Consider the following 26,176-nt stretch of genomic DNA (forward strand, 5'->3'; position numbering starts at 1 on the left):
TAAAAGTTTACTGCCAAAAAATGATTGCACTTCATAACAGAAATGTGCTAACTGGCTTGAAATAGATTGAAACTGTTATGAGATTGCTTCAGGGAGCAGACATGACACCGTCTTTTAGGTTTCGCCATCACTTTGTATTATGCGCACAACACCACCCTCCTCTGGCTTCCACATGAACTGCACCTTAAACATCAACTGTTTACAAATGTCATGACACAAACAAACGTTTCAATACCGTAAATCACTTTTTGGACTGCGATCACTTTTTGGCACAACATCGGCTCTGATAACATTTAAAGCGCATTGAAAAACTATTCTTTAACGCTAAAAATCCATTATCAATTGTAATTATTTATGTATTAATTTAAATTTCAGATATCGATCTTCATTTTTGTAAACTGGTGAATTAATGATTTTTTAAAGAATTAAAACGACAAAGTTTGGCAATATATTTTTTGAAAAGGATGAATAAAACAGTAAAATAAAATGAGAAATATATATATATTTTTAAAAACTATGATAATTAGACGAACTTTATTTTAAATATATACAATTGATTTTCGGTGACACTGGGTGTCATGGTGATGATGACGTGTTTGAGTGCAGGTATAAAAGCAGGAGGCAAAATGGGAATTCGGGTTTCACGTTTGAGCGCAAACAGGAGCTTTTTCCCACTAGTGCTGTGAAAACTCGGATTTTTCAAACTACAGCTAACGTTTGAAAATCTTCAAGAAGGATTTGCAAAATGACTTCAAACTTCAGTCGCGAGATGCACCTGCTCTCCCTTTTCATTGAGGAGGTGCTAGATCAACGCTATGGTGAGTACAGCAGGCTAATATGTCAGAGTGCTAGCAAACAAATACAACTTAGATTTTTGTCTTTTATTGTTTGGAAGTAGGACTTCATGAGTGTTAACATTTAGGATGAGATGTTTCATACTTGAGTAACATCAATTTTAACGTGTGCCAGTACACTATAAAGATGGCGCCATGTTTTTTTTTAATTGCTAAGGCATTGGAGGACGCTGACGTCAGCGCGCGGGCCGTTTTTGCATGTAGAGGGTTTGAGTTGACATGTTTGGGCTGCTGGCGCTGAGTTATACGTGAAAGTTTCATAGATTGTGAATGTGTAAAGCTGGAGAATGGAGTTTTAAAAGTTCACAGAGTCGCTGGATGAGTTTGAGATTGAAACAGTGTGTGCCTGCAATAAGGAGGTGGGAGGTTTCTCACCTAAATGTAGCTGCTTTATTCTCAAAATATCGATGCTCAACTAATATGAAGATATTACTCCTTAATGTGAATGCGTATTAAAACCTCAGTGAAAGTCCATGCAGCCTTACACAACATGAAAACTTTTACCAGGTGAAAAATGTGAAGGCTTTCATAAACAATGAGTTCTGCTGGGAGCTTCTTACTGTTTGTGTGTGGAAGAGCTTATGATGATGTAAAGCCATGTCTGCACAATTTAAATTCAGGCTTTAATTTGTGTGATCACATGATTAACGTAGACCCACGCTTTGCTTTCTCGTAGCTGATCTGGTGAGTCCAGTCACTGCACCTCAGATGGTCCTCATTAACTTGAGGAACCGTGAACTGAGCAGGAGCCATCTGAACTCCATGTCCCACCTGGTCCTCACTCTTTACCATAACCTGGTGACTGGGTCCAAGGACTTTCCTTACATACCTTTTAAAGGATGGTTCCACCGGGACCTGGTGACGACACCATTTGTCGATGTGAGGCAGAGCCAGAGAGAGAACACCACTCCTTCTCCTCCTACGGACTCACCAGCTGGCATGATGCTGCCGCCTGCGGGCTCCAGCTCTCATCCACGCTTCCTGACTCCAGTTCTTCCAGAGAAAGCAGATCTTGCTGTGCTGAAGGCAGATCGGAGGAACTGTGTCCGCACCCTGACTGTCGACGGCCTCCCCATCACAAGAGTCATCTCCACTGTTTACCGAACAGAGGACACTGAGATGAAGAACCGCTGGAGAGTAACAGACTACAGCGCGGACGGCAGAGTTCTCATTTCGGTGCTCTGCCGTTTTCTAAATATGTCGGCAAAGCGTGCTAAGAGGAAGGCGGAGGAAGAGAGCAGCATCCGGAGCCCGACTCAAGCAAGGAAGCGCTTGAGATTATAATATACAGTGAAGCATGTCGAACGTCAGCAAGCCTGAACAAAGTGGTAAGTAGTAAATAGTGCTTAAGGTTGTTTCTAAAATAATGTCCTAAAATATTTGAAAATTGTCGAGGTTTTAACTTTTATTCTTTCTTTTCTGCCTCTTGTTTCTAAAAGTCAGGAAAAAGAGTCACGCTGCGAAGAAACACCACACAGAAGATTTTCCCTCAGTAAAATGGTAAATATATTCATCTTGTTATGACGTTTGCTCACAATAACCAGGAGTGTTTCTGAAGCGATTCACTCTCATTTGGTGTTATTTGATCCAAAGACAACTGAGGGTCTTCAGAGCAGCGTGAACGGCCGTCACCTGAGAGCAAGACAGTCCTCGGGCCTTTGTGGTTCCCTCCAGGTACTCCAGCTTCATCCCACAGTCCAGAGAGATGCAGTTAGGTTGAATGTGAGTGTGAATGGTTGTCTGTTTCTCTGTGTTAGACTGACCTGTCCAGGTTGTACCCCCGCCTCTGGCCCCATAACAGCTGGGATGGCTCCAATCTTGAATTGGTGAAGCAGAAGAAATGGATGGAAGGATGATCCAAAGAGAAACATTGAAGGCCCTCTCACAAAAAAAGATAAGAACTCATTTTACACATTGTTGAAACATCCTGAAAGTTATTTGTTGTGTTTAGAAACTTGTTGAACTGTCATTAGAGTTTGTTTCGACTTGTTGTTCATTTCTTATTCGGTTCAGCTGTGTTTCTATGTGTCCTTAGTTCCCATAATCAGCCTCCTGTGTGTAAATATTGTGTCAGTCTCCCTTTGTCCCTTGTCAGAGTGTTAGTCTCCGTCCCCTCGTGTTTCCTTGCCTCAGTAGTTCTGTTTCCTACAGTTTTCCCCCAGTATAGGTTTTGGTTAGACTTTTTCAGTTCCCTTTGTCAGTCTTTGTATTTGGTATTTCCTCATCAGTCTCATCACTTTCCTCTCCAGAAAGAAAACAATAAAAAGACCTGAAGAGACGTCTATGCAAACGCTCTCATTGTGAAAGATAAGTATACATCCAACTAATCTGTGACTCTGTCACAGCTCTGATCAGCAATTCTTTCAGGTTTGTCTGTTTTGATGATGTTATTAATTATTATCCTTTATCCAGGATTTTCTCCTCCTTGAATCGCTACCTTATCGTGGTGGAGGGGTTTGTGTGTCCCAGGGATCCCAGGGGCTATGTTGTCTGGGGGCTTTTGCCCCCTGGTAGGGTCTCCCATGGCAAATTGGTCCTGGGTGAGGGACCAGACAAAGAGCGATTCAGAAGACCCTTATGAAAAGAATATCGAGGGAACAGTTTACCCTGCCCGGGATAGGGTTACCGGGGCCCCGCCCTGGAGCCAGGCCCGGGGAGGGTGCCCGAGGGCGAGCGTCTGGTGGCCGGGCCTTAGTCCATGGGGCCCGGCCGGGCACGGCCCGAAGAGGAGACATGGGCCCATCCTCCCGCAGGCCCACCACCCGCAGGAGGCGCCATAGGGGTCGGGTGCATTGTGTGCCGGGTGGCGGCCAGGAGCGGAGGCCCTGGCGGACCGACCCCCGGCTGCCAAGACTGGCAATAGGGACATGGAATGTCACCTCTCTGGTGGGGAAGGAGCCTGAGTTAGTGCGTGAGGTTGAGAGGTACCGGCTAGATATAGTCGGGCTAGGGCTGGGCGATATATCAAAAATTTATCGTTACCGAAATTTATGACTCTCATCGACGTCATTTTGCCCATGTCGGTAAATTCGGTATTTAAAAAAAAAAGAAAAGGCATGTGCAGGTTGGCGATGTTCATGTCCCTTTAAGACGCTGTGCTACGTTACAGACTTGACGGGGTGTCAGGAAAAAGAGCCAAGATGAGAAGAAACACCACACAGAAGATTTTCCCTCAGTAAAATGGTAAATATATTCATCTTGTTATGACGTTTGCTCACAATAACCAGGAGTGTTCACGTTGTTCTGAAGTGATTCACTCTCATTTGGTGTTATTTGGTGTTTGTCTTTGAAAGGAGAGGAGCAGTAACGACACTGGGAGACAAACAACAGGATGATCCAAAGACAACTGAGAGTGTTCAGAGCAGCGTGAACGGCCGTCACCTGAGAGCAAGACAGTCCTCGGGCCTTTGTGGTTCCCTCCAGGTACTCCAGCTTCATCCCACAGTCCAGAGAGATGCAGTTAGGTTGAATGTGAGTGTGAATGGTTGTCTGTTTCTCTGTGTTAGACTGACCTGTCCAGGTTGTACCCCCGCCTCTGGCCCCATAACAGCTGGGATGGCTCCAATCTTGAATTGGATAAGCTGAAGAAATGGATGGAAGGATGATCCAAAGAGAAACATCAAAGGCCCTCTCACCAGCTTTCATTTATTAAATTTGTCTTTACTGAACGATTTCTGGTGTGTACTTGCGTTGATACTCAGACAACAGCTCGTCTTTCTGTTTGTGCTGGAAGATTCAGGCAAACACATATTACATATATAGATTGTTATATGACACAGTTTCACATTTAGTGCTATATGATAATGATAAGGTCCAGTTTAATAGTATTGCTAGTGTCTAATGAAATGAACACGTGATTTTCAGATCCAGCAAAGTGAATATTTTTCACTGTGGATAAATTACATGGAAACGTTTAATGAGTCATCAGCTATTTCACTACAAAGATGATGTGATTAAAGGTTCTCATACATGCAGGTCAGAAGTTTTGCTCCATCCTGGATGTTAAATGCTGATCAATGTTTACACATATCTGCACATTTCTAACAGCTCATTTCACAGGTCATCAGTCTCCTGACTGCATATGCAGAGTTTTATCATCACGTGTTCATGGCAGACAAACATAATTATGAATTCTTGTTTTAGTTCCATTCAGTCACTCAACATCAGGTGTCTGCTTGTCCTGAGCTGTGAGAACTACAGTGAGTTGCTTTCCTCTTTAGCTTAGTATTAATAAACCAGGTCGTAGGTGGGCACCTGCATCAAGGAGTCAAGAAGCATATTTTATTGTTTAATGGTGAAAACAATGGATTCTTGTTCATTTGTTTAATGGAAAGACTGAAAGTGCGGCCTGGTGTTGACTTACACTTATTCAAAGTGATGAAGTACCAACAGATACTAAAAGTCACAGCCTGAAACACGTCAACTGCTTTATTATTTCTAGTTATAAATAAACTGTCAGTTTATGGCCCCTGTGGCTCGATCAGGACCCTTCCGGGATGTGGAGATATTTATTATTTACTATAACTTGTGCTTATGTTGGTTTTTGCTGTGGTTTCGCTACTGTGTTTTTCTCTTTTTGCTTGTTTTTATTTTTCCAGCAGGTGATCAAACAGATTTTTAGTGTCTTCTCTCTCTTCTCCTATTTTTTTTGCTTTCCATCTCCTTCTGTTGAGCATCTTCCCAACTTCTCTTTTCTTCATCTTTCTCTTTCCCATCCCCCAGTCCTGTCCGTTCTGATTGTAATCATTTCAAAGAAAAGAAAGAAATAATAAAGAGCTAATACACTTTGACAATCAAGTGGACCAGTGTGGCAAAAGCTGTAATGATCCATTTGGGAAAATAAATCTGTTGGACTGGTAAACTAATATACGATAATAATACGGTATGAAAAATGGCAAACATGAGAATTCTGTGTGTTTTCCTTCTTATCTGCAGACTAACAGTCCACAGGTTTGGTGCTCAGACTCTGATTTGTTCCCTGGAGATGGAGGAGAGAGAGCACAGAGGACAGCAAGGTGGAGGAGTGAAGGAGAAGGTGGTGCAGCTCAGTGTCCAATCAGGAGTGAGCATCTCTATATATGTATATAGAATATATATATTTCAAGTTTTTGTTTTGAGTTTTTGTTGTTTTTTATTTTTTAAAGCAAACACTAAAACTGTCACCCACACCTCTGAAGATAAAGATAACTAATCATAAATAAAGGGAATATTATGATGATGAGGACACTATCAGAGGTAGTTCAGGGAACTGTTATACTTCAGATACCAGAAAAATCGTTTTTCTTTTCTTGTTTTTTTGGCTTGACTTCATGGTAGGCAAAATGAAGAAGAGTGCTTGATTGCGCCTAAGTAAGTAAAAGCTGCATGGCAAAACAACACACACCTTCACTGCAGATGCATGCACAGAAACCAGTATTTTTTGTATCTTAAATATTAAGTAGTGTGTGTACAGTAGTCAATATAATGGGATGTGTCCTAAAGCAGCGAAAGAAGAACTGACTTCTTACAGCAATTTGCAATATTTAGGATTTTATTGAACACTTTTACCTTTCAACATTTGTAACATTAGTGAGTAATGAAGCATTGCAGAATAAATAAAATAAAATACTAAAAGTCCGTTATTACACTCTTAAATCCTACTACTTATTCCTGCGTCTTTTGTGATCTTACAAAGCTTCAAATGACGCGTCGACTATTAAATTAGTCATCGACGATTTTGATAGTCACCGTAATCGTGACTCCTCGTGAACAAATATAGACACACTAATATTTCACCAGTGTTGTAACATCACATGTCGTTAGCATGGGTAAGAGAACGAAATCAATACCTCAGATGGAAGCACCTTGACTGGGTTACTTCAACATCACTGGGTGACATGTCACTTTGATGCACCGACAGTGGAATTATAGTTCAGGTGACCTGCATGCCTTTGCACTCTAAAGACACTAGAGCACCTAAAGGACGCATGGAAACATCAAGTGATACACAGATAAGACTGTTGCACAGAAATATGCAGTATCTGCACACTGTAACATGTTTAGTTGCTTTACTCAAGAGCCTGACTTCAGATGAATGACTCTGACAATCTAATTTTTCTTGCAGATTGAATGCACCTTCTGTGGGAAGTGGTACCACACAGTGTGTGTGGACTTCCCCTCTGCAGAAGGCGACTACAAATGTTGTGGTTGCTAAATAAACAGAAAAAATTGATCCCTGTTGTCTTTGCTTACTGATTGTTTTTAGTGTTGACAATCCACATTGCTGGGATTGCATCTTTCAACATGTTTGTGGGTAGATCTGGATGTACCAGGGGTAAGTGTAGCCACTCAGCCTCTACTCAATGTGATCATAGCAGCAGGTGCAGATGTGTCACAAGTTAATCTAGTAGTAGGCTATGGTATTTGGCCACAGGTGGCAGCAGTGGACTGACCTCCATTGGAGACTGCTCCAGCTGCTATGTGATAGTGTATCTGCTACAAATTGAAGATCATATGGAAGTTTTGGAAATTAACCCTTGTATTATGTTGACAAACAAAAAGGTGACATTGATTTTGTTGCGGGTCATTTTGACCCGTACTGTGTAAATCCACTCAGAATTGTCAAGAAACTGCAATAAAACAATAGCAACTTTATTTTCCATCAGATAAACATGTAGAACACAGACATACAACAGTTAGACTTTCCATAACTATTTTAGGAACCATTTGGTAAAGGTTTTTCGTTCTTATACACACACACACACACACACATTTCTTTTGAACTTGCCCAACGTTCTCAGTTTTTCAATGCTCAACATTTTCGATTTTGTCCACGTGATGGACAGAATGTAACTGTGTGCTTTCTGCAGGTGTACTTCTTGCATTTCTCACACAAAATGCTTGTTTTAAAACAGGAATCTTCCTAACTAAGATTTAAAACAAAAGATTTCTACGTCCCCTCCAGTCTCAAAAACAGATGACAAACCAATCGACACACCTGAGTCACTGACTTTCTTAAATCCACTCACTCTCACTGGCTCTGTTCATTACTAATCACTGTGTAACTGCTGTGAATTCACAGTAACTGCCATCTCCTTACAAATGTTCATTAGATTAACCACACTTATACAGACTTGTATATAACTACCAACTCTCCAGCCATGTTGATGGATTGCCTATATTGGCTGGAAATATTCATTTCCAGAGAAAAGACACAGATAGACTCTGCTTACAGGATGTGATGTGACAACACTAATGAAATATTGATGTGTTATATTTGTCCAAGGCGTATTTCATTGTTATGGGAAAAGAGAATATTAAAATCATGATGACCAATTGGAGTGGTGATTTCTATGACTTTGTATATATAATTTGGAATGTTGTACAAATGTAGGCCAATAAGAAATATATGATATCATTTCATTCTTTTCAAAGGTTTATTTGCATGACGCACAGACAGACACAATTGAAAGGTACAAATGTGTTGTGCATGAAACGAATTCATACGTGCTGCAGATGTGTGTCACAAGTTGATCTGGCTGTAGGCTGTGGCACTTGGCCAGAGGTGGATGTAGCCCAGATGAAAAAATCATATTTACTCTTTATTTTAACTGTCCACATCAACAAGCGTCATATTTCCTATGACCATTGAATGCACCTCTCAGTTCACCCCATGTGAGGGCACCTAGCTCAGCGACCAATCAGAGCCTACCCAGGCCGCATTGACCCTGTCAGCCAGGAAGTGAGGTGAAGGTGCATGGTGCTCCCGGGTTTTTTCTCATCTCAGCAAGAGGAGTGGAGGCATCTGCTACTCAAACCGAGAAATCCACGGACAAAAGAGAGGAAAAACTCAGAATTGAGAGGAAGGAAAGCCAGCCTACTTACCTGCTGGAAGTCCGGAGTCGAGTGGCTGGATGAAGGAGAGAAGCAACGTCGGTAAGACGAGTGTTATTCCGACAGAAAAAACTTGTAGAGACTTACCGTCGTGATCACGCTAATGCTAGCTCGGTGTCTCACAGGCTAACCACTCACCTTTCATCCGGAGAGCTGCTGCAATTCTGACACCATTGTGTGTTGGGCTTTTGTGAAACAGAGCAACGGTGAGCAACATGTTCTTAGCCGCTCTAAAGCTAATTTTTGTCAGTTCATTGTGAGTTTAAAGTAATCTAGAGGGTAATTTTTAGTGCATTTCTCTCTCACGAATAGGCCTATAGTGTGGAGAAATTAAGCACACTGCTTTAATGCCTCTGAACTGAACTCACATGTATATTTTGTTGCTTATTTGCACATAGTTCTGAATTTGTTATGGTGTATTGTATTTTGAATGTCAATGGTTACTTACCATAAGTATTGTTTAATTAATGTTTACATGAATAGAGAAATATTTGAGCAACTTAGATGTTTAGTTCTCATATTTGATATACTTGAAAATTGAATGTTGTACAACATAACTGTGAGATTTGATAAGATTTAAGATGTTGATGCAATGAATATGAGGTTGATGCAATATTTTGATTTTGTATTTTAACCTTAAACAATGCATCTGAAACAGACTGATTAGAATGTACATTTTATGACCTGGATTATAGGTCAGGTTTTTGGAGAGGACAGAAAAGTCCAAGGACCAGGACGATATTCTGGTTGTGATAGATGGCGAGCCAACCACTTTGAGGACGATCTACCCCAAAGAAGAGACACACCCACACACTCATACATTCCAGTTACACTCACAAGGACCTTTGAAGTTGGCTATCGCCAGCTTAACTCTAAATTCTTAAAGGGCCCCAACGAATACTTTTATTTTGTTTGAGTGTGCACACTATTTATTTTATTTTATACTTTATCTGTACAAATTGGACAAATACCTGTTATACCTTGTAACAATACAAGAGTGGCTACTCAAAAGTTAACATTGTGTCCAGGTCATTATTGCTGCTCAATACTTTGGCTCCATACGAATTTGGTGTCTTCTGATTCTGGCCAGGGTCTTATTACGAGCCCAAGTAATTATTGCGCTGTAATTCACCTTTGTACCTTAAAGTTGGTTACATGGAGCTGGTTGACTCAAGTCCATGTTAGTGCACAAAGTAAACTGCTCGCTTTAGTTGTGAAGCAAAAACGCTGAAACCGGAGAAATAAAACGTGCGAGGGGAACGATAACGACGACAAGAGTCTCCCGATCGTTTACTCTTGCTGTCCTGTGAACAACATCGGCGTGGTGTTAATTGTTTGCTGTTTTCGCGATCGCATCGCGCATGAGGATATCACCAGGTAAACTCGCCACATTTTTAAACATTTTGTTGTTCAACAGCATCAAGACTGACGGAGTGTGTTTGAGATAACCTCACAAGTGTCACAGATGACACATTTGGCGTTTTTTTTGCTGGCTTGTCGGTAGCAGCTCCTGAAACGCAAGACTGCCACACATCTGTTCGACCAACGCCAGTTGATCTAAACGCCAGTAGATCTGGAACACCGGCGCACTCGTGCGTCTGAGGAGACGCGGACTGCGAACTGCTCTTCCTGGGATCTTCCTTTCCAATGTACGCTCACTCAGGAATAAGATAGACGAGCTGGCCCTGATGAGAAGCATGAACAGAGACTTTGCCTCCTCCTGTGTCTTATGTTTTACGGAGTCGTGGCTCTGTGAGGACATCCCGGACAGCGCGCTCAAGCTGGAGGGCTTTCATCTGCTGTGCGCGGACCGGCAGGCCTCTCTCTCTGGTAAGACCAAAGGTGGAGGTGTCTGCTTCTACATTAATAGTGGCTGGTGCACAGATGTAACAGTGATTGCTCAGCACTGCTCTTCCTCTCTGGAATACCTTTTTATTCACTGCAAACCGTTTTATTCTCCGCGGGAGTTTGCTTCATTCATCCTGGCCGCTGTTTACATCCCGCCAGATGCGGATGCGCAGGCAGCTCAGTGCGCACTCGCGGAGCAGATACTGCACATGGAGCGGACATTCCCGGACTCTCTCATCATTGCTCTTGGGGACTTTAACAAAGCCAATCTGAGCCATGAGCTTCCCAAATACAAGCAGTATATTAAATGCCCGACCAGAGAGGAGAGGACATTAGACCACTGTTACAGCACGATCAGCGGGGCCTATCGTGCGGTGCCCCGCGCTTCACTCGGACTTTCTGACCACGTCATGATCCACCTAATCCCCGCGTACAGACAGAGGCTGAAGCTCTCCAAACCTGTCGTGAGGACCAAAAAACTGTGGAGCAACGAGGCTGTGGAGGAGCTTCGCACGTGTTTGGAGTCTACAGACTGGGACACAATGAAGGCTGCTTCTAACAGCTTGGACGAGTTTACGGACACTGTCACCTCCTATATCCACTTCTGTGAGGACAGCATTGTGCCATCACGCACCAGGGTGAGTTATAACAATGACAAACCCTGGTTTACTCCTAAACTCAAAAAGCTGTGGCTGGAAAAGAGAAAGGCGTTCAGAAGCGGAGACAGGGACTGCTACAGAGAGGCCAAGTACAGGTTCACTAAAGAAGTGGACATTGCTAAACACCAGCACTCTGAGAAGATGCAGCAGCAGATCTCAGAGAATGACTCGGCCTCTGTGTGGAAAGGTTTTAGGAATATCACCAACTACAAGCCTAAAACCCCCCACTCCACTGATGACTTGCTCTTGGCCAACACCCTTAACGACTTTTACTGCCGTTTTGACGAGCCATCAGGCAGCCTTCACACCTCCAACGGCCCCAACAATAGAGACACTTTGGACACTCATTCCCCCACCTCTCCCCCCTCCATAGAGCCATCACCACCTTCAAACACTTCACCTACAACACCCCCCTCCTCACCCCACACAAAAGAGGATTTCACACCACCTCCTCCCACCACAACTCTTCATATTCATGAAGCAGGTGTGAGGAAGCAGTTTAAGAGTCTGAATGCTCGAAAAGCTCCCGGCCCAGACGGTGTGTCTCCTGCCACCCTCAGACACTGTGCAAACGAGCTGGCCCCAGTGTTTTCTGGCATTTTCAACTCCTCACTGCAGGCATGTCATGTGCCTGCCTGCTTCAAGTCCTCTACCATAATCCCTGTCCCCAAGAAACCTAGGATCACTGGGCTAAATGACTACAGACCTGTGGCTCTGACATCTGTGGTCATGAAGTCATTTGAGCGCCTGGTTCTCTCCTATCTCAAGACCCTCACGGCCCCCCTCCTGGACCCCCTGCAGTTTGCATACAGAGCCAACAGGTCTGTAGATGACGCCATCAACATGGCTCTACACTTCATCCTGCAGCATCTGGACTCCCCAGGAACCTACGCCAGGATCCTGTTTGTGGACTTCAGCTCTGCGTTCAACACCATCCTTCCAGACCATCTCCAAGGCAAGCTTTCCCAGATGAATGTGCCTGATCCCATCTGCCGGTGGATCACTGACTTCCTGACGGACAGGAAGCAGCATGTGAGGCTGGGAAAGAATGTCTCGGACTCCCGGACCATCAGCACCGGCTCCCCTCAGGGCTGTGTTCTTTCTCCTCTGCTCTTCTCCCTGTATACCAACTGCTGCACCTCCACCCACCAGTCTGTCAAGCTAATCAAGTTTGCAGATGACACCACCGTTATTGGACTCATCTCGGACGGGGATGAGTCTGCCTACAGGAGGGAGGTTGAACGTCTGGTGTCCTGGTGCAGCCACAACAACCTGGTGCTGAATGCCCAGAAGACAGTGGAGATTATTGTGGACTTCAGGAAGCACACAGCTCCACTCCCCCCCATCATCCTGACTGACACCCCCATCACCTCTGTGGACTCATTCCGCTTCCTGGGTACCACCATCACCCAGGACCTGAAGTGGGAGCCCACCATCACCTCCGTCATTAAGAAAGCCCAGCAGAGGATGTACTTCCTGAGGCAGCTGAAGAAATTCAACCTGCCAACACGGACGATGATGCAATTCTACACTGCAATCATCGAGTCCATCCTCACCTCCTCCATCACCGTGTGGTACGCTGGAGCCACTATCAGGGACAAACAGAGACTGCAGCGTGTTGTGCGCTCTGCTGAGAAGGTGATTGGCTGCAGACTCCCATCTCTGCAGGACCTGTACACCTCCAGGACACTGGGGCGTGCAGCTCGGATCTCAGCTGACCCTTCTCACCCTGGACACAGTCTGTTTGACCTGCTCCCCTCAGGCAGGAGGCTCCGGTCCATTCGCACCAGAACCTCTCGCCATAAGAACAGTTTCTTCCCCTCTGCTGTTGGACACATGAACAATAACCATATGACTGTTCCCACCACTAACACATGACCCTACGCTGTGTTCACTGCATCATTCCATGTTTGGCACTGATCACCACCTGCACTCATGTATATATCATGTATATATCTATCTACTTAGCACTTTTAATTCTTATTCTTATTTTTATTTTCATGTCTATTTAAGCGTAATTTATGACAGTATGTTTGCACTGAAGCACCGCAGCAATTTCCTAATGTTGTAAACCTGCTCAACATTTGGCAATAAAACCCTTTCTGATTCTGATTCTGAAAAGAAAAGAGACAGAGATGTGTGTTTTCTGTTAATACCATAATTGCAGTCATCTTAAACAAACATGACATTTCTTTGGCACGATTGCTTTTTCGCTGATTTGAAACTTTAATGTGTGGTACAACAATTCTTCTAGTTAAATAATTCTACAAGAATTATTTAACAGAGGATAGAAAAAAAATACATTGTGTCAAGTTCCCTGGTTAAATGGGCTGTCTGTGTAAAAAGCATAAATGGCTGTTTGTCTTGGTGTATTGGTCTTTTGCCAGCATGGCAAACTAGATCAGTCTGCTGGGACATCTGATTTTAGGACAATCACTTGCTTTTCCAAAGGACACTGACAACCAGACATTAGATGCCACAGCCCTGGCCCACGGTATCCCCCCCCCCCCTCCCCCCCATGCATGCGGTGGGCCTTCTGTAGAAAGAGAGCAGCTTAATGAAGGTGACAAGGTGAAAATAGGATGATTGATGTGCCGGTGCTGTGAGGGCATGTATAACACCACCTACCCAAGTGTTGAATATAAGGAGGCTTTGAAGAATCTACAATAATTGTGTGTTGTTTGTACATGAATCACAATGTGTTACTTCAGAGGTGTGATGTTTTCAGGGGTTTTTTTCTGCGCTGCAGAAAATTGTAAAACTACTGTGAACTTGGTGGATCTGTCCAGATCTTTGACTGGAAACTATTTCTATGAATGAGTGGTTCAAAAATGTGTAAGTGAAAAGCTGCCATATTTCAGGTCCCAAAGTCAAACGAACACTGAGGGATCACTGAGAGCTAAAAACGGTCTAACTTCTTTCATCTTTAATAAAATGATCAGTGTTGCTGCTTTACCAGGTTTAACAACTAAGTTTAACATCCAGGCATCCATGAAAACAGAGTTTATTCAATTTAACTGAGTTAGAGGTTAGCAGGAAGTTAGCTCGCTAGTTTCCACCTAAACATGATCATCATAATCAGTGTTACTAATTCATACACTGGTTTATCATCTAGACTTTTTGTCTCATCCAGCACCATGATCAGGTCCAGTTTTTATTTCATCTTTGATTTTTCAGCTGCTGTGCCTGAGCAGCCTCCCAGAGACCCTTTGTTGCAGTTAGTCTTCCTCCAGATGTCATGGTCCTGGGCCATGTTGGCCCAGTATTCTTAGTTTTCATGTATTTTTGTATTTTGTTCCTTATTTAGGCCATGCTTCCTGGGTTGCCCTGTTACGTTGTTCCTTATGTGTTTTCCCCTTGTGACTCTTACCCCCTGTGTGCCCCTCTGTGTATTTGAGCCCTCGTCTCTCCTTGTGTTTTATTCCATGTTTTCCCCAGCCCGTTATGTCTGTGTTCTCCCCGTGCTCTCTCTCCTCCTGTCTGAACCTCTGTGTACTTCCTGTTTTACTTTGACAGTCTCTCGTCAGTATGCGTCATGTTGTGTTCACTCCTGCCCTGTCTCGTTACGATTATCTGTGTCAGCTGTGTTCCCCGTGTGCTCCCACTTCCCTCGTTAACCCTCTGTGTATTTATGTGCATGTCTCCCTCAGTTCAGTGTCGCGTCGTCCATGTCTCCTCCCCGAACCTGTGTGTCTTTCTGTGTTCCCTCGGTCTTCTGTTGGCATTCCCAGTTTAGTTCTGTTTCTTTGTGAAGCCTGCAATAAAGCAGTGATTTTGAGTTCAGCTTTTCGTCTCCGTGAGTTTTGCGTTTGGGTCCTCTTCTGCCTCCACACAGCCAGTTCATGACACCAGAAGCCATCTGGCTGCTTGATCCAGCTCTGGCTGCTGCACCGGGAAAGAGCAGTGAGGAGGTGGATTGATAAATGAAATTCATAACAAAAATTCATAATGGACTTTTTCCATTTAGGAATAATAAAAATCAGCTTTGTCATGGGCAGTAATCCGATTACTTTTTTCAAGTAACGAGTAAAGTAAGGGATTACTATTGCAAAAACGGTAATTAGATTACCATTACTCTCCCGTAGGAACGCTGCGTTACTAAAACCGTGATTTTTTTTTTGCGAGAATGTCTCATGACAGTGACATAAGCGAGTGCGACGTTTGTGACAACAGCTGTGTGCAGATCAACAATGGATAATATATCGAGTGCGGGAGAGAGTATGAGCGTGCAGCGTTTAAAGCGTGGAAGTACTGACCTTACTTTGAGTTTGATTCCATAAAAAGTTACAAAAACATTAGTGTCCGTTGTGCGTGGGAAGAAAACTTCTTTTTACAGCGAAAAAAAACCCCTAAACTTCCAAGCAAGCACCGAGTGCGCTACCACGTAATGGGAAATTCACAGAGAAACTCGCGGATTCTTCAACTGACCGCTGCCGCAAACCTGCACCAGGGTAAACCTCCGCCTATCCTACTCCTGCTTTACAGGTGAAAATAGAGCAAAAGGACCGCTAGTCTTTGACTTTATTTATTTTCTGCTGTGTTTTACTTGCATCTATTTGAAAGCGTGAGTGTATACACAAAAAATATTTTATTTTATGTGCTGGAATGTGCAGAAAATAGGTTTAAATGTTAAACAATTTTCTTCCAGTCAGAGAATGTTGCATATAATTAAATTTTTGCTTGATGCATATAGTTAAAAGGTTAAAACTAATAAAACAAGTTTTAAAAAGAGACTTTTCCATTTGATTACATTTTGTATGATGGATTATGTAGAAAAAGTAGGATTGGGCTGAAAGATCTATCGTCTTATCACCTATTCAGGTTGTAAATCGTGTTTTTAAAAAGTAACTAAGTAACTAAGTAATTAAATACTTTTGAAAATAAGTAATCAGTAAAGTAACGGGATTACTTTTTTTGGGAAGTAATCAGTAATTAGTTACTGATTACTTTTTTCAAGTCACTTGACCAACACTGGTTGTTTGTACATGAATCACAATGTGTTACTTCAGAGGTGTGATGTTTTCAGGGGTTTTTTCTGCGCTGCAGAAAATTGTAAAACTACTGTGAACTTGGTGGATCTGTCCAGATCTTTGACTGGAAACTATTTCTATGAATGAGTGGTTCAAAAATGTGTAAGTGAAAAGCTGCCATATTTCAGGTCCCAAAGTCAAATGAACACTGAGGGATCACTGAGAGCTAAAAACGGTCTAACTTCTTTCATCTTTAATAAAATGATCAGTGTTGCTGCTTTACCAGGTTTAACAACTAAGTTTAACATCCAGGCATCCATGAAAACAGAGTTTATTCAATTTAACTGAGTTAGAGGTTAGCAGGAAGTTAGCTCGCTAGTTTCCACCTAAACATGATCATCATAATCAGTGTTACTAATTCATACACTGGTTTATCATCTAGACTTTTTGTCTCATCCAGCACCATGATCAGGTCCAGTTTTTATTTCATCTTTGATTTTTCAGCTGCTGTGCCTGAGCAGCCTCCCAGAGACCCTTTGTTGCAGTTAGTCTTCCTCCAGATGTCATGGTCCTGGGCCATGTTGGCCCAGTATTCTTAGTTTTCATGTATTTTTGTATTTTGTTCCTTATTTAGGCCATGCTTCCTGGGTTGCCCTGTTACGTTGTTCCTTATGTGTTTTCCCCTTGTGACTCTTACCCCCTGTGTGCCCCTCTGTGTATTTGAGCCCTCGTCTCTCCTTGTGTTTTATTCCATGTTTTCCCCAGCCCGTTATGTCTGTGTTCTCCCCGTGCTCTCTCTCCTCCTGTCTGAACCTCTGTGTACTTCCTGTTTTACTTTGACAGTCTCTCGTCAGTATGCGTCATGTTGTGTTCACTCCTGCCCTGTCTCGTTACGATTATCTGTGTCAGCTGTGTTCCCCGTGTGCTCCCACTTCCCTCGTTAACCCTCTGTGTATTTATGTGCATGTCTCCCTCAGTTCAGTGTCGCGTCGTCAATGTCTCCTCCCCGAACCTGTGTGTCTTTCTGTGTTCCCTCGGTCTTCTGTTAGCATTCCCAGTTTAGTTCTGTTTCTTTGTGAAGCCTGCAATAAAGCAGTGATTTTGAGTTCAGCTTTTCGTCTCCGTGAGTTTTGCGTTTGGGTCCTCTTCTGCCTCCACACAGCCAGTTCATGACACCAGAAGCCATCTGGCTGCTTGATCCAGCTCTGGCTGCTGCACCGGGAAAGAGCAGTGAGGAGGTGGATTGATAAATGAAATTCATAACAAAAATTCATAATGGACTTTTTCCATTTAGGAATAATAAAAATCAGCTTTGTCATGGGCAGTAATCCGATTACTTTTTTCAAGTAACGAGTAAAGTAAGGGATTACTATTGCAAAAACGGTAATTAGATTACCATTACTCTCCCGTAGGAACGCTGCGTTACTAAAACCGTGACTTTTTTTTGCGAGAATGTCTCATGACAGTGACATAAGCGAGTGCGACGTTTGTGACAACAGCTGTGTGCAGATCAACAATGGATAATATATCGAGTGCGGGAGAGAGTATGAGCGTGCAGCGTTTAAAGCGTGGAAGTACTGACCTTACTTTGAGTTTGATTCCATAAAAAGTTACAAAAACATTAGTGTCCGTTGTGCGTGGGAAGAAAACTTCTTTTTACAGCGAAAAAAACCCCCTAAACTTCCAAGCAAGCACCGAGTGCGCTACCACGTAATGGGAAATTCACAGAGAAACTCGCGGATTCTTCAACTGACCGCTGCGGCAAACCTGCAGCAGGGTAAACCTCCGCCTATCCTACTCCTGCTTTACAGGTGAAAATAGAGCAAAAGGACCGCTAGTCTTTGACTTTATTTATTTTCTGCTGTGTTTTACTTGCATCTATTTGAAAGCGTGAGTGTAAACACAAAAAATATTTTATTTTATGTGCTGGAATGTGCAGAAAATAGGTTTAAATGTTAAACAATTTTCTTCCAGTCAGAGAATGTTGCATATAATTAAATTTTTGCTTGATGCATATAGTTAAAAGGCTAAAACTAATAAAACAAGTTTTAAAAAGAGACTTTTCCATTTGATTACATTTTGTATGATGGAATATGTAGAAAAAGTAGGATTGGGCTGAAAGATCTATCGTCTTATCACCTATTCAGGTTGTAAATCGTGTTTTTAAAAAGTAAGTAACTAAGTAATTAAATACTTTTGAAAATAAGTAATCAGTAAAGTAACGGGATTACTTTTTTTGGGAAGTAATCAGTAATTAGTTACTGATTACTTTTTTCAAGTCACTTGACCAACACTGGTTGTTTGTACATGATATCACTCCCTCCATTTAATACACGACACCACGGTTCTTCATTCACTGATGGATTTATTCTTCCGTCACACTTCTCCTCCGAAACACCATAAAATCCACCGTCAAACTGTTATTACAAAAAAGTACAGAATGACCAAACATAAATATTACAAATAAACATTTAAACCCAAGTTAACAAAATACGCGATAAACAAACACAGTTAACGTACCTCGCTGGCTGCACGTAACCGTGAGGGAATGAGTCCGCTTCAGGAACAAAAACTTAACGAAAATAATTCCCAATTTCTTCTTCTTTGCAGCTTTCTTTTACTTTAAACTGCTTATTTATTCCTTCTTCTGCCTTAGTTAACTTATTAACTTAGCTTCTTTGCACATGCTTTTTACTTCCCTTTACGTCACTTAAAAAAGGCCTGTGCGCAACACAGAATGAACCTTAGTTCCTACCCCAAAAGGAACAACAATAAATAAAGAAAATAAATTAAACAAACTGACATAATTTACATTTATGGCAGTTAAACTCCCACCAAATCTCAACTTGAGATTTCCTCGCAGATTTGAATCTACAAGTTATAAGCATTTACAACAGTTTAACACATGCTTATTCTGCTTCAACAAGTAGTACTATTTTCTCCTTCCTTTTTTTCTTCTCTTGTTTCGTTTCCTTCTCTCCTTCTCTTTCTTTTTTCTTCCCAGAGGATCGTAGATGGAAGCTACTGTGGATAGCACTCCCGTTCTCGTCATTGGGTGTTTCTTGACGGTTACTCTGAACTGAAAGTCATCAGAGGATACGCACCATTGCACGCCCAGTGCTCTTTCTAGGAGTGGCTCCCCTAAATCTATGTCCAGTTCTTTGACACTGTCTGCACACTCTTCCTTTGGTATTGACTCCAATACCTTCTTGCTGTTGGAAATGAACTTGTGTAGTCTAAGCTTGCCTACGCTGCAAAGCTCTCTTGCTTCCTTGATCAGCTCGATTGCCTCAGCATCAGACCTTACACTCACCAGTCCATCATCAACATAAAAATTTCCTCGGATGAACTTGACAGTGCTTTGGTTAAATCGATCCTGACCTTCTGTGGCTAGATGTTTAAGTCCAAAATTGGCACAGCCAGGTGAGGAAGCTGCTCCAAACAAATGGACTTTCATCCGAAAAACTGATGGCGGAGACTCAAGATCACCATTCTCCCACCATAAGAACCTCAAGTAGTCTTGGTCTTCAGGCTTTACATGGAATTGATGAAACATTCGTTCCACATCACACATAATAGCGACTGGGCCCTTTCGAAATCTACAAAGAACTCCCACCAAGGTGTTTGTGAGCTCTGGTCCTGTAAGAAGATAGTCATTCAATGACATGTCTTGAAATCTTGCCGAGCAATCAAAGACCACTCGCAGTTTCTCTGGCTTTTGAGGGTGGTATACGCCATGGTGGGGAATATACCAAGCTGATTGTTTATCAAGCTCTTCTTCTGGGACCTTTTCTGCTTCACCACGACTGATAATGTCTTTCATGAAGTTCATGTAATCTGTCTGATATTTCTGGTCTCTCTTGAGCTTCTTTTCCAAGCACATGAGGCGTTGAACAGCACATGGCTTGTTATTTGGTAGCTCTGGCCTGCTCTGTTTAAAAGGCAGAGGCATTTCAAGATGCCCGTCTTCTTTGTGCTTAATTTCTTCTTTCATTTTAGTCAAAAACCGGAGATCTTCTTGCGAGAGATTTGCCTCTTCTCCAAGCCTTTCACTGAAGTCAGATTCCAGCACCTTAAGTATGTCTTCTGGAGCAGTCATCTCCTTAATTCTTGTTTTGCAAACATAATGAACTTCGCTCTTCAACTTACTTGTTACTTTGGGTTCAGGAGTCACTTGCTTTACAATGATGCGGTGACTTACTCCTATTGCATCACTGTAGTGTTCGCCTGGATCACCATAGCTCACTATGCTCCAGCCTACGTCAGTTTTCTGTGCGAAGGGCTGGTTGTCCTCACCACATACAACTTCTCTAGGCATTAGTGCTTGTGGACAGTTATACCCGATAAGAAGACCGATTTCACATTTCTTTGGCGGGGCAATGTGTTCCGCAAGATGCTCTAAATGAGGCCATGCCCTTGCAGTCTCTGGTGTTGGAATGTGTGTACGATTGGCAGGTATGAATTCACGAGTGTAGACCATTGGCACTGTGATCTTCTTAGAAGAAGATAACCCTCTTATTTGTAGACCTTTGAGTCTTTTGCATGGTACAATTGTCTCCTTGGAAGACATTGTGGACAGCTTCAACTTGACTGGCTCTGCATTAACATCAAGAGCATCTGCCACTTCTTCAAGAATGAACGAAGAGTCACTTTGTGAATCTAACAGAGCATAGACAAGGACTTCTTTGGTTGAATCACTTGGCATTGATGCATAAACAGGAACTATTGCTGAAGTCTGAGCACTGTTACCATCATGCACAACTCTATTGGATGTGGTTTCTTGAGTGGTGTCTTGCGGCGATTGTGGCTTTCTTTCCTTACTGCAACTTGTCTCGTCATTTTCCTTTTGCTTTGAGCGATCCTCATGTAAGCATGTGGGGTGGCGCTTTGAGCAGGTGTCGCAGACCATCCGGTTGCTGCAATTCTTGGATTGATGGCCAGGACTCAAACAGCCAAAGCACAGTTTCTCACCTTGTATGAACTTCACTCGGTCAGCAACTGGCCTTGCAGTTAGTCTACGGCACTTGTGCAAGACATGCCCTGTTTTCTTACAAAACATACATGTGCTTATGTTCTTCTCAGTGGTGTTAGTTGTAAAAATCCTTGCACTTGCTGCTTGGTTCTTAGAGGTCACTACATTCTGAGGTTTAGATCTTGTCCTTTCCGGCTCCCCTTGCCGCAAAGCATAGTAAGATGTAACAGGGTTACAAGCAATACTAGCCTCCAAGGTCAGGAAAGTTACAAAATACTTGAAATCTGGGAACCTTCCATGCTCCAGCTGATACTGTGTGGCTTTTCGGTTCCATCTGCTGCTTAACCAATCAGGCAACTTGGCTGTCAGTTTTTGGTTTTCAATGCCATCATCAAGAATACGCAGACTCTCATTGTGAGCCATGGCACATTCACAACTGCGTAAAAAGTCCACAAATTTCCTTAAGTCAGCGCTCTCTCTTGACGCTATCTTTGGCCAGGCATGTAATTTGTCTCGGCAGGCTTTGGCAATCATAAAAGGCTGGCCGTATCGCTCATTGAGGAGTTCCCATGCAGCAACATATGCAGTATCTGAACCAATCAGAAAATAACCTTCTAACGCCTCTCTAGCTGCTCCTCCAACATATTTCTGGAGGAAGAATATTTTCTCTGAGCTTGGAATGTTTTTCTTTTCAATAAGAGTTTGGAAGGATGACTTCCAATGGTTAAACTTGAGTGGATCACCACTAAAAACTGTGGGCTCTGGAATGGGTGGCCTATTTGCTGATATAGCCTCAGCTAAGACCTTCACAAGCTCTCCTGTGCTATCTTGAAGCACATGTGTTAGCACTGCATCCTTTGGTGGTTGTGAGTGCTGGTCCTCAGGCTTCACCAGATTGAGTGGCTGCATAACCTTATGTAGATCCAGGCTCTGTGGAGCATTCCCTTGGGCTGGACTGAGCTCACTCTCATCATATACTTGAAGCCTTGCTTTGGCTGCATTCAGCCTTTTCAAATTTTCCAAACGCTCAAGTTCTCTCTTTAGGTTTTCTACAGACCTTCTTCTTGCAGCATTCTCTTCTTGCTGTTTCTTTAAGAGAGCAGCCTCTTGTTTCTCTCTTTCTAGCCTACGTTCAGTTTCTTCCCTTTCTCCTTCAAGACGACGAGCTAATGCTGCTGCTTCTTGGTCTGCAATGATCAACCTCTCTTCAGCTTCAAGGTTTTGCAGTTTCTCTTGGTGGCCCTCTTGTTCAGCCATAATCTGCAGTACAGCCTGTGTAGCTGCATACTCGGCAGCAGCTTCTTGTCTTCTAAGTGAAGATACACTTGAGTGAATAGAAGAAGCTTTAGAACCATTAGAGGCAGGAAGTGAAACACTGGAGGCTGAGGATGAGAATACAGAACTATGATCTGGCCAAATCAACTCCTCCGCTGTTCCCTGCATTTCAGATTGAGCATTTTGCACTACAGTCTTTGTGATCGAGATGCAGTTATCCATCTTGCGACGCATGTCATGGGCTGGTTGATCGATTCTTCTGTAATCATCATAAGCAATGTTCAACTCAGATAATTCCCTTTGAATACTGGTGATGTGTTCTTGTAGGATGTCACTAGGATCCTGTTTTAACACAGATCTTTTAGCTACCTTAATCAGAGCTTTCCATCGTTCATATTTGCTGTCAAAGCGAAGCAATAGCCCTTTGATTTGCTCTTTCTGAAACTCCCTTCCTTTCTCTGTTAATGTCCGGGCTCTTTCACTTCTACGAGGCTCTTCAGGTGGTGCTATATTTTGCCCGATATTTGATTCACCTGTCTGCTCTAACTCTGTCTCTTCTTCCAGAGCAGCTGCTGCACCCTGAGCTTCTTTACTTGTATGTGACATTTTGATTATTTAGACATAGACACACACAGGCAGCATACAAGAGCAAGCTGCAACAACATTTGTGAATACTGAAAGAATGAGCTTAACTAAATGAAGTCACTCTCATTCAAATTAGCCCATACATGTAGAATATTACAGAGTAAGTACACTTAACAGAGTTCTTAAAAGACACTGAACCATAAATACAAACTGAATTTCTGTCAAAATGTACAAAGTTTACTTCTGCCCGTTCAGAGCCAATTATAATTATTCAGCTGAACATGAATTTACATCTCTTACGTAAATGCACATTCATATACGTGAAACACCGTGGCTGCCAGGCTATACACAGTCCCTTTTAGTTTCCAACTCCTGTGTCACTTTTCAGACCAAAAACTTTAGAGTCTGACTTATAGACGTCTTCATGAAAACCTTATGAACCTGTGTGTCCTAAACAGTGGCTTATCTGTGTCCCGTCTTGATGAGCTGTCGAAATTGCGCTGATAGGGCGAGTCTGGGCAGGTTCGAGTTTGACTATCACTCCCTCCAGTTAATACACGACACCACGGTTCTTCATTCACTGATGGATTTATTCTTCCGTCACACTTCTCCTCCGAAACACCATAAAATCCACCGTCAAACTGTTATTACAAAAAAGTACAGAATGACCAAACATAAATATTACAAATAAACATTTAAACCCAAGTTAACAAAATACGCGATAAACAAACACAGTTAACGTACCTCGCTGGCTGCACGTAACCGTGAGGGAATGAGTCCGCTTCAGGAACAAAAACTTAACGAAAATAATTCCCAATTTCTTCTTCTTTGCAGCTTTCTTTTACTTTAAACTGCTTATTTATTCCTTCTTCTGCCTTAGTTAACTTATTAACTTAGCTTCTTTGCACATGCTTTTTACTTCCCTTTACGTCACTTAAAAAAGGCCTGTGCGCAACACAGAATGAACCTTAGTTCCTACCCCAAAAGGAACAACAATAAATAAAGAAAATAAATTAAACAAACTGACATAATTTACATTTATGGCAGTTAAACATGAATCACAATGTGTTACTTCAGAGGTGTGATGTTTTCAGGGGTTTTTTTCTGCGCTGCAGAAAATTGTAAAACTACTGTGAACTTGGTGGATCTGTCCAGATCTTTGACTGGAAACTATTTCTATGAATGAGTGGTTCAAAAATGTGTAAGTGAAAAGCTGCCATATTTCAGGTCCCAAAGTCAAATGAACACTGAGGGATCACTGAGAGCTAAAAACGGTCTAACTTCTTTCATCTTTAATAAAATGATCAGTGTTGCTGCTTTACCAGGTTTAACAACTAAGTTTAACATCCAGGCATCCATGAAAACAGAGTTTATTCAATTTAACTGAGTTAGAGGTTAGCAGGAAGTTAGCTCGCTAGTTTCCACCTAAACATGATCATCATAATCAGTGTTACTAATTCATACACTGGTTTATCATCTAGACTTTTTGTCTCATCCAGCACCATGATCAGGTCCAGTTTTTATTTCATCTTTGATTTTTCAGCTGCTGTGCCTGAGCAGCCTCCCAGAGACCCTTTGTTGCAGTTAGTCTTCCTCCAGATGTCATGGTCCTGGGCCATGTTGGCCCAGTATTCTTAGTTTTCATGTATTTTTGTATTTTGTTCCTTATTTAGGCCATGCTTCCTGGGTTGCCCTGTTACGTTGTTCCTTATGTGTTTTCCCCTTGTGACTCTTAACCCCTGTGTGCCCCTCTGTGTATTTGAGCCCTCGTCTCTCCTTGTGTTTTATTCCATGTTTTCCCCAGCCCGTTATGTCTGTGTTCTCCCCGTGCTCTCTCTCCTCCTGTCTGAACCTCTGTGTACTTCCTGTTTGACTTTGACAGTCTCTCGTCAGTATGCGTCATGTTGTGTTCACTCCTGCCCTGTCTCGTTACGATTATCTGTGTCAGCTGTGTTCCCCGTGTGCTCCCACTTCCCTCGTTAACCCTCTGTGTATTTATGTGCATGTCTCCCTCAGTTCAGTGTCGCGTCGTCCATGTGTCCTCCCCGAACCTGTGTGTCTTTCTGTGTTCCCTCGGTCTTCTGTTAGCATTCCCAGTTTAGTTCTGTTTCTTTGTGAAGCCTGCAATAAAGCAGTGATTTTGAGTTCAGCTTTTCGTCTCCGTGAGTTTTGCGTTTGGGTCCTCTTCTGCCTCCACACAGCCAGTTCATGACACCAGAAGCCATCTGGCTGCTTGATCCAGCTCTGGCTGCTGCACCGGGAAAGAGCAGTGAGGAGGTGGATTGATAAATGAAATTCATAACAAAAATTCATAATGGACTTTTTCCATTTAGGAATAATAAAAATCAGCTTTCTTTTTAATTGCTATTAACTGACAGTCAGATAACCAGCTTTTAAAAACATATTCATAAACACTTTGCAGTCAACAAAATTTGCACAGAGGTTATAGATGAAATAAAAGTATCACGTGTTTTCTAGGTGTGTTTATAACTCTGTTATTGTACATATTCTGTGTTATACATCATAATCATTCCAGTCTTTTTTTTTTTTTTACTGTTTTAATCTTTATAAAACTGTTATTTATTTATTTATTTTTGTGATTTCTGCTGCCCTATTGGTCTGGTCTCTCTTGAAAGTCTGAGAATGTGATATTCATAATAAAAGGATTTAAAAGTTTACTGCCAAAAAATGATTGCACTTCATAACAGAAATGTGCTAACTGGCTTGAAATAGATTGAAACTGTTATGAGATTGCTTCAGGGAGCAGACATGACACCGTCTTTTAGGTTTCGCCATCACTTTGTATTATGCGCACAACACCACCCTCCTCTGGCTTCCACATGAACTGCACCTTAAACATCAACTGTTTACAAATGTCATGACACAAACAAACGTTTCAATACCGTAAATCACTTTTTGGACTGCGATCACTTTTTGGCACAACATCGGCTCTGATAACATTTAAAGCGCATTGAAAAACTATTCTTTAACGCTAAAAATCCATTATCAATTGTAATTATTTATGTATTAATTTAAATTTCAGATATCGATCTTCATTTTTGTAAACTGGTGAATTAATGATTTTTTAAAAAATTAAAACGACAAAGTTTGGCAATATATTTTTTGAAAAGGATGAATAAA

The 26,176-nt window shown here is 42.3% G+C and overlaps 3 protein-coding genes and 2 long non-coding RNA genes across 8 annotated transcripts; 3 read left to right on the plus strand and 2 right to left on the minus strand.

Moving 5' to 3' along the window:
• Nucleotides 1-569: 569 nt before the first annotated feature.
• Nucleotides 570-2,195, plus strand: LOC146372595 (uncharacterized). The gene is made up of 2 exons (XM_084953257.1): nucleotides 570-818; nucleotides 1,531-2,195. Exons 1-2 carry the CDS (start codon nucleotides 746-748, stop codon nucleotides 2,136-2,138), a joined length of 681 nt encoding a protein of 226 aa, XP_084809383.1. The 5' UTR covers nucleotides 570-745; the 3' UTR covers nucleotides 2,139-2,195.
• A 2,124-nt stretch (nucleotides 2,196-4,319) lies between these two features.
• On the plus strand, nucleotides 4,320-8,168 carry LOC146372596 (uncharacterized). Its single transcript, XR_014802741.1, has 2 exons — nucleotides 4,320-4,531; nucleotides 5,790-8,168. It is a non-coding gene; the product is annotated as an uncharacterized LOC146372596 (long non-coding RNA).
• A 345-nt stretch (nucleotides 8,169-8,513) lies between these two features.
• LOC146372597 (uncharacterized) lies at nucleotides 8,514-15,016 on the plus strand. Of its 4 annotated transcripts, XM_084953255.1 has the most exons (3): nucleotides 8,514-8,768; nucleotides 8,852-8,932; nucleotides 9,422-15,016. In XM_084953255.1, the coding sequence occupies exon 3, from the start codon at nucleotides 10,415-10,417 to the stop codon at nucleotides 13,109-13,111; it is 2,697 nt and encodes an 898-aa protein (XP_084809381.1). In that variant the 5' UTR covers nucleotides 8,514-8,768; nucleotides 8,852-8,932; nucleotides 9,422-10,414; the 3' UTR covers nucleotides 13,112-15,016. The 4 variants fall into 4 exon arrangements, with proteins under 4 accessions (XP_084809381.1, XP_084809379.1, XP_084809380.1 ...); XM_084953253.1 differs by having other exon boundaries at nucleotides 8,514-8,932; XM_084953254.1 differs by having other exon boundaries at nucleotides 8,852-15,016.
• Nucleotides 15,017-18,548: 3,532 nt separating this feature from the next.
• LOC146372598 (uncharacterized) lies at nucleotides 18,549-23,291 on the minus strand. The gene is made up of 2 exons (XM_084953830.1): nucleotides 18,724-23,291; nucleotides 18,549-18,620 (listed from the first exon to the last, which is right to left on the minus strand). Exon 1 carries the CDS (start codon nucleotides 23,054-23,056, stop codon nucleotides 19,136-19,138), a length of 3,921 nt encoding a protein of 1,306 aa, XP_084809956.1. The 5' UTR covers nucleotides 23,057-23,291; the 3' UTR covers nucleotides 18,549-18,620; nucleotides 18,724-19,135.
• A 313-nt stretch (nucleotides 23,292-23,604) lies between these two features.
• Nucleotides 23,605-24,083, minus strand: LOC146372599 (uncharacterized). The gene is made up of 2 exons (XR_014802777.1): nucleotides 23,780-24,083; nucleotides 23,605-23,676 (listed from the first exon to the last, which is right to left on the minus strand). It is a non-coding gene; the product is annotated as an uncharacterized LOC146372599 (long non-coding RNA).
• Between the last annotated feature and the right edge of the window lie 2,093 nt (nucleotides 24,084-26,176).

Source organism: Perissodus microlepis, chromosome 15 (genome assembly GCF_051167445.1).
Source record: "Perissodus microlepis isolate ML-2025 ecotype Zambia chromosome 15, ASM5116744v1, whole genome shotgun sequence".
Taxonomy (NCBI): Eukaryota; Metazoa; Chordata; class Actinopteri; order Cichliformes; family Cichlidae; genus Perissodus; species Perissodus microlepis.

What these genes read in the sequence shown, in the direction of transcription:
- LOC146372595 (XM_084953257.1), top strand. Translation starts at nt 746, where the DNA reads ATGACTTCAAACTTCAGTCGCGAGATGCACCTGCTCTCCCTTTTCATT. An exon ending in GGTGCTAGATCAACGCTATG is followed by an intron (nt 819 to 1,530) that starts GTGAGTACAGCA and finishes GCTTTCTCGTAG; the next exon opens with CTGATCTGGTGAGTCCAGTC.
- LOC146372597 (XM_084953253.1), top strand. Translation starts at nt 10,415, where the DNA reads ATGAGAAGCATGAACAGAGACTTTGCCTCCTCCTGTGTCTTATGTTTT.
- LOC146372598 (XM_084953830.1), bottom strand. Translation starts at nt 23,056, where the DNA reads ATGTCACATACAAGTAAAGAAGCTCAGGGTGCAGCAGCTGCTCTGGAA.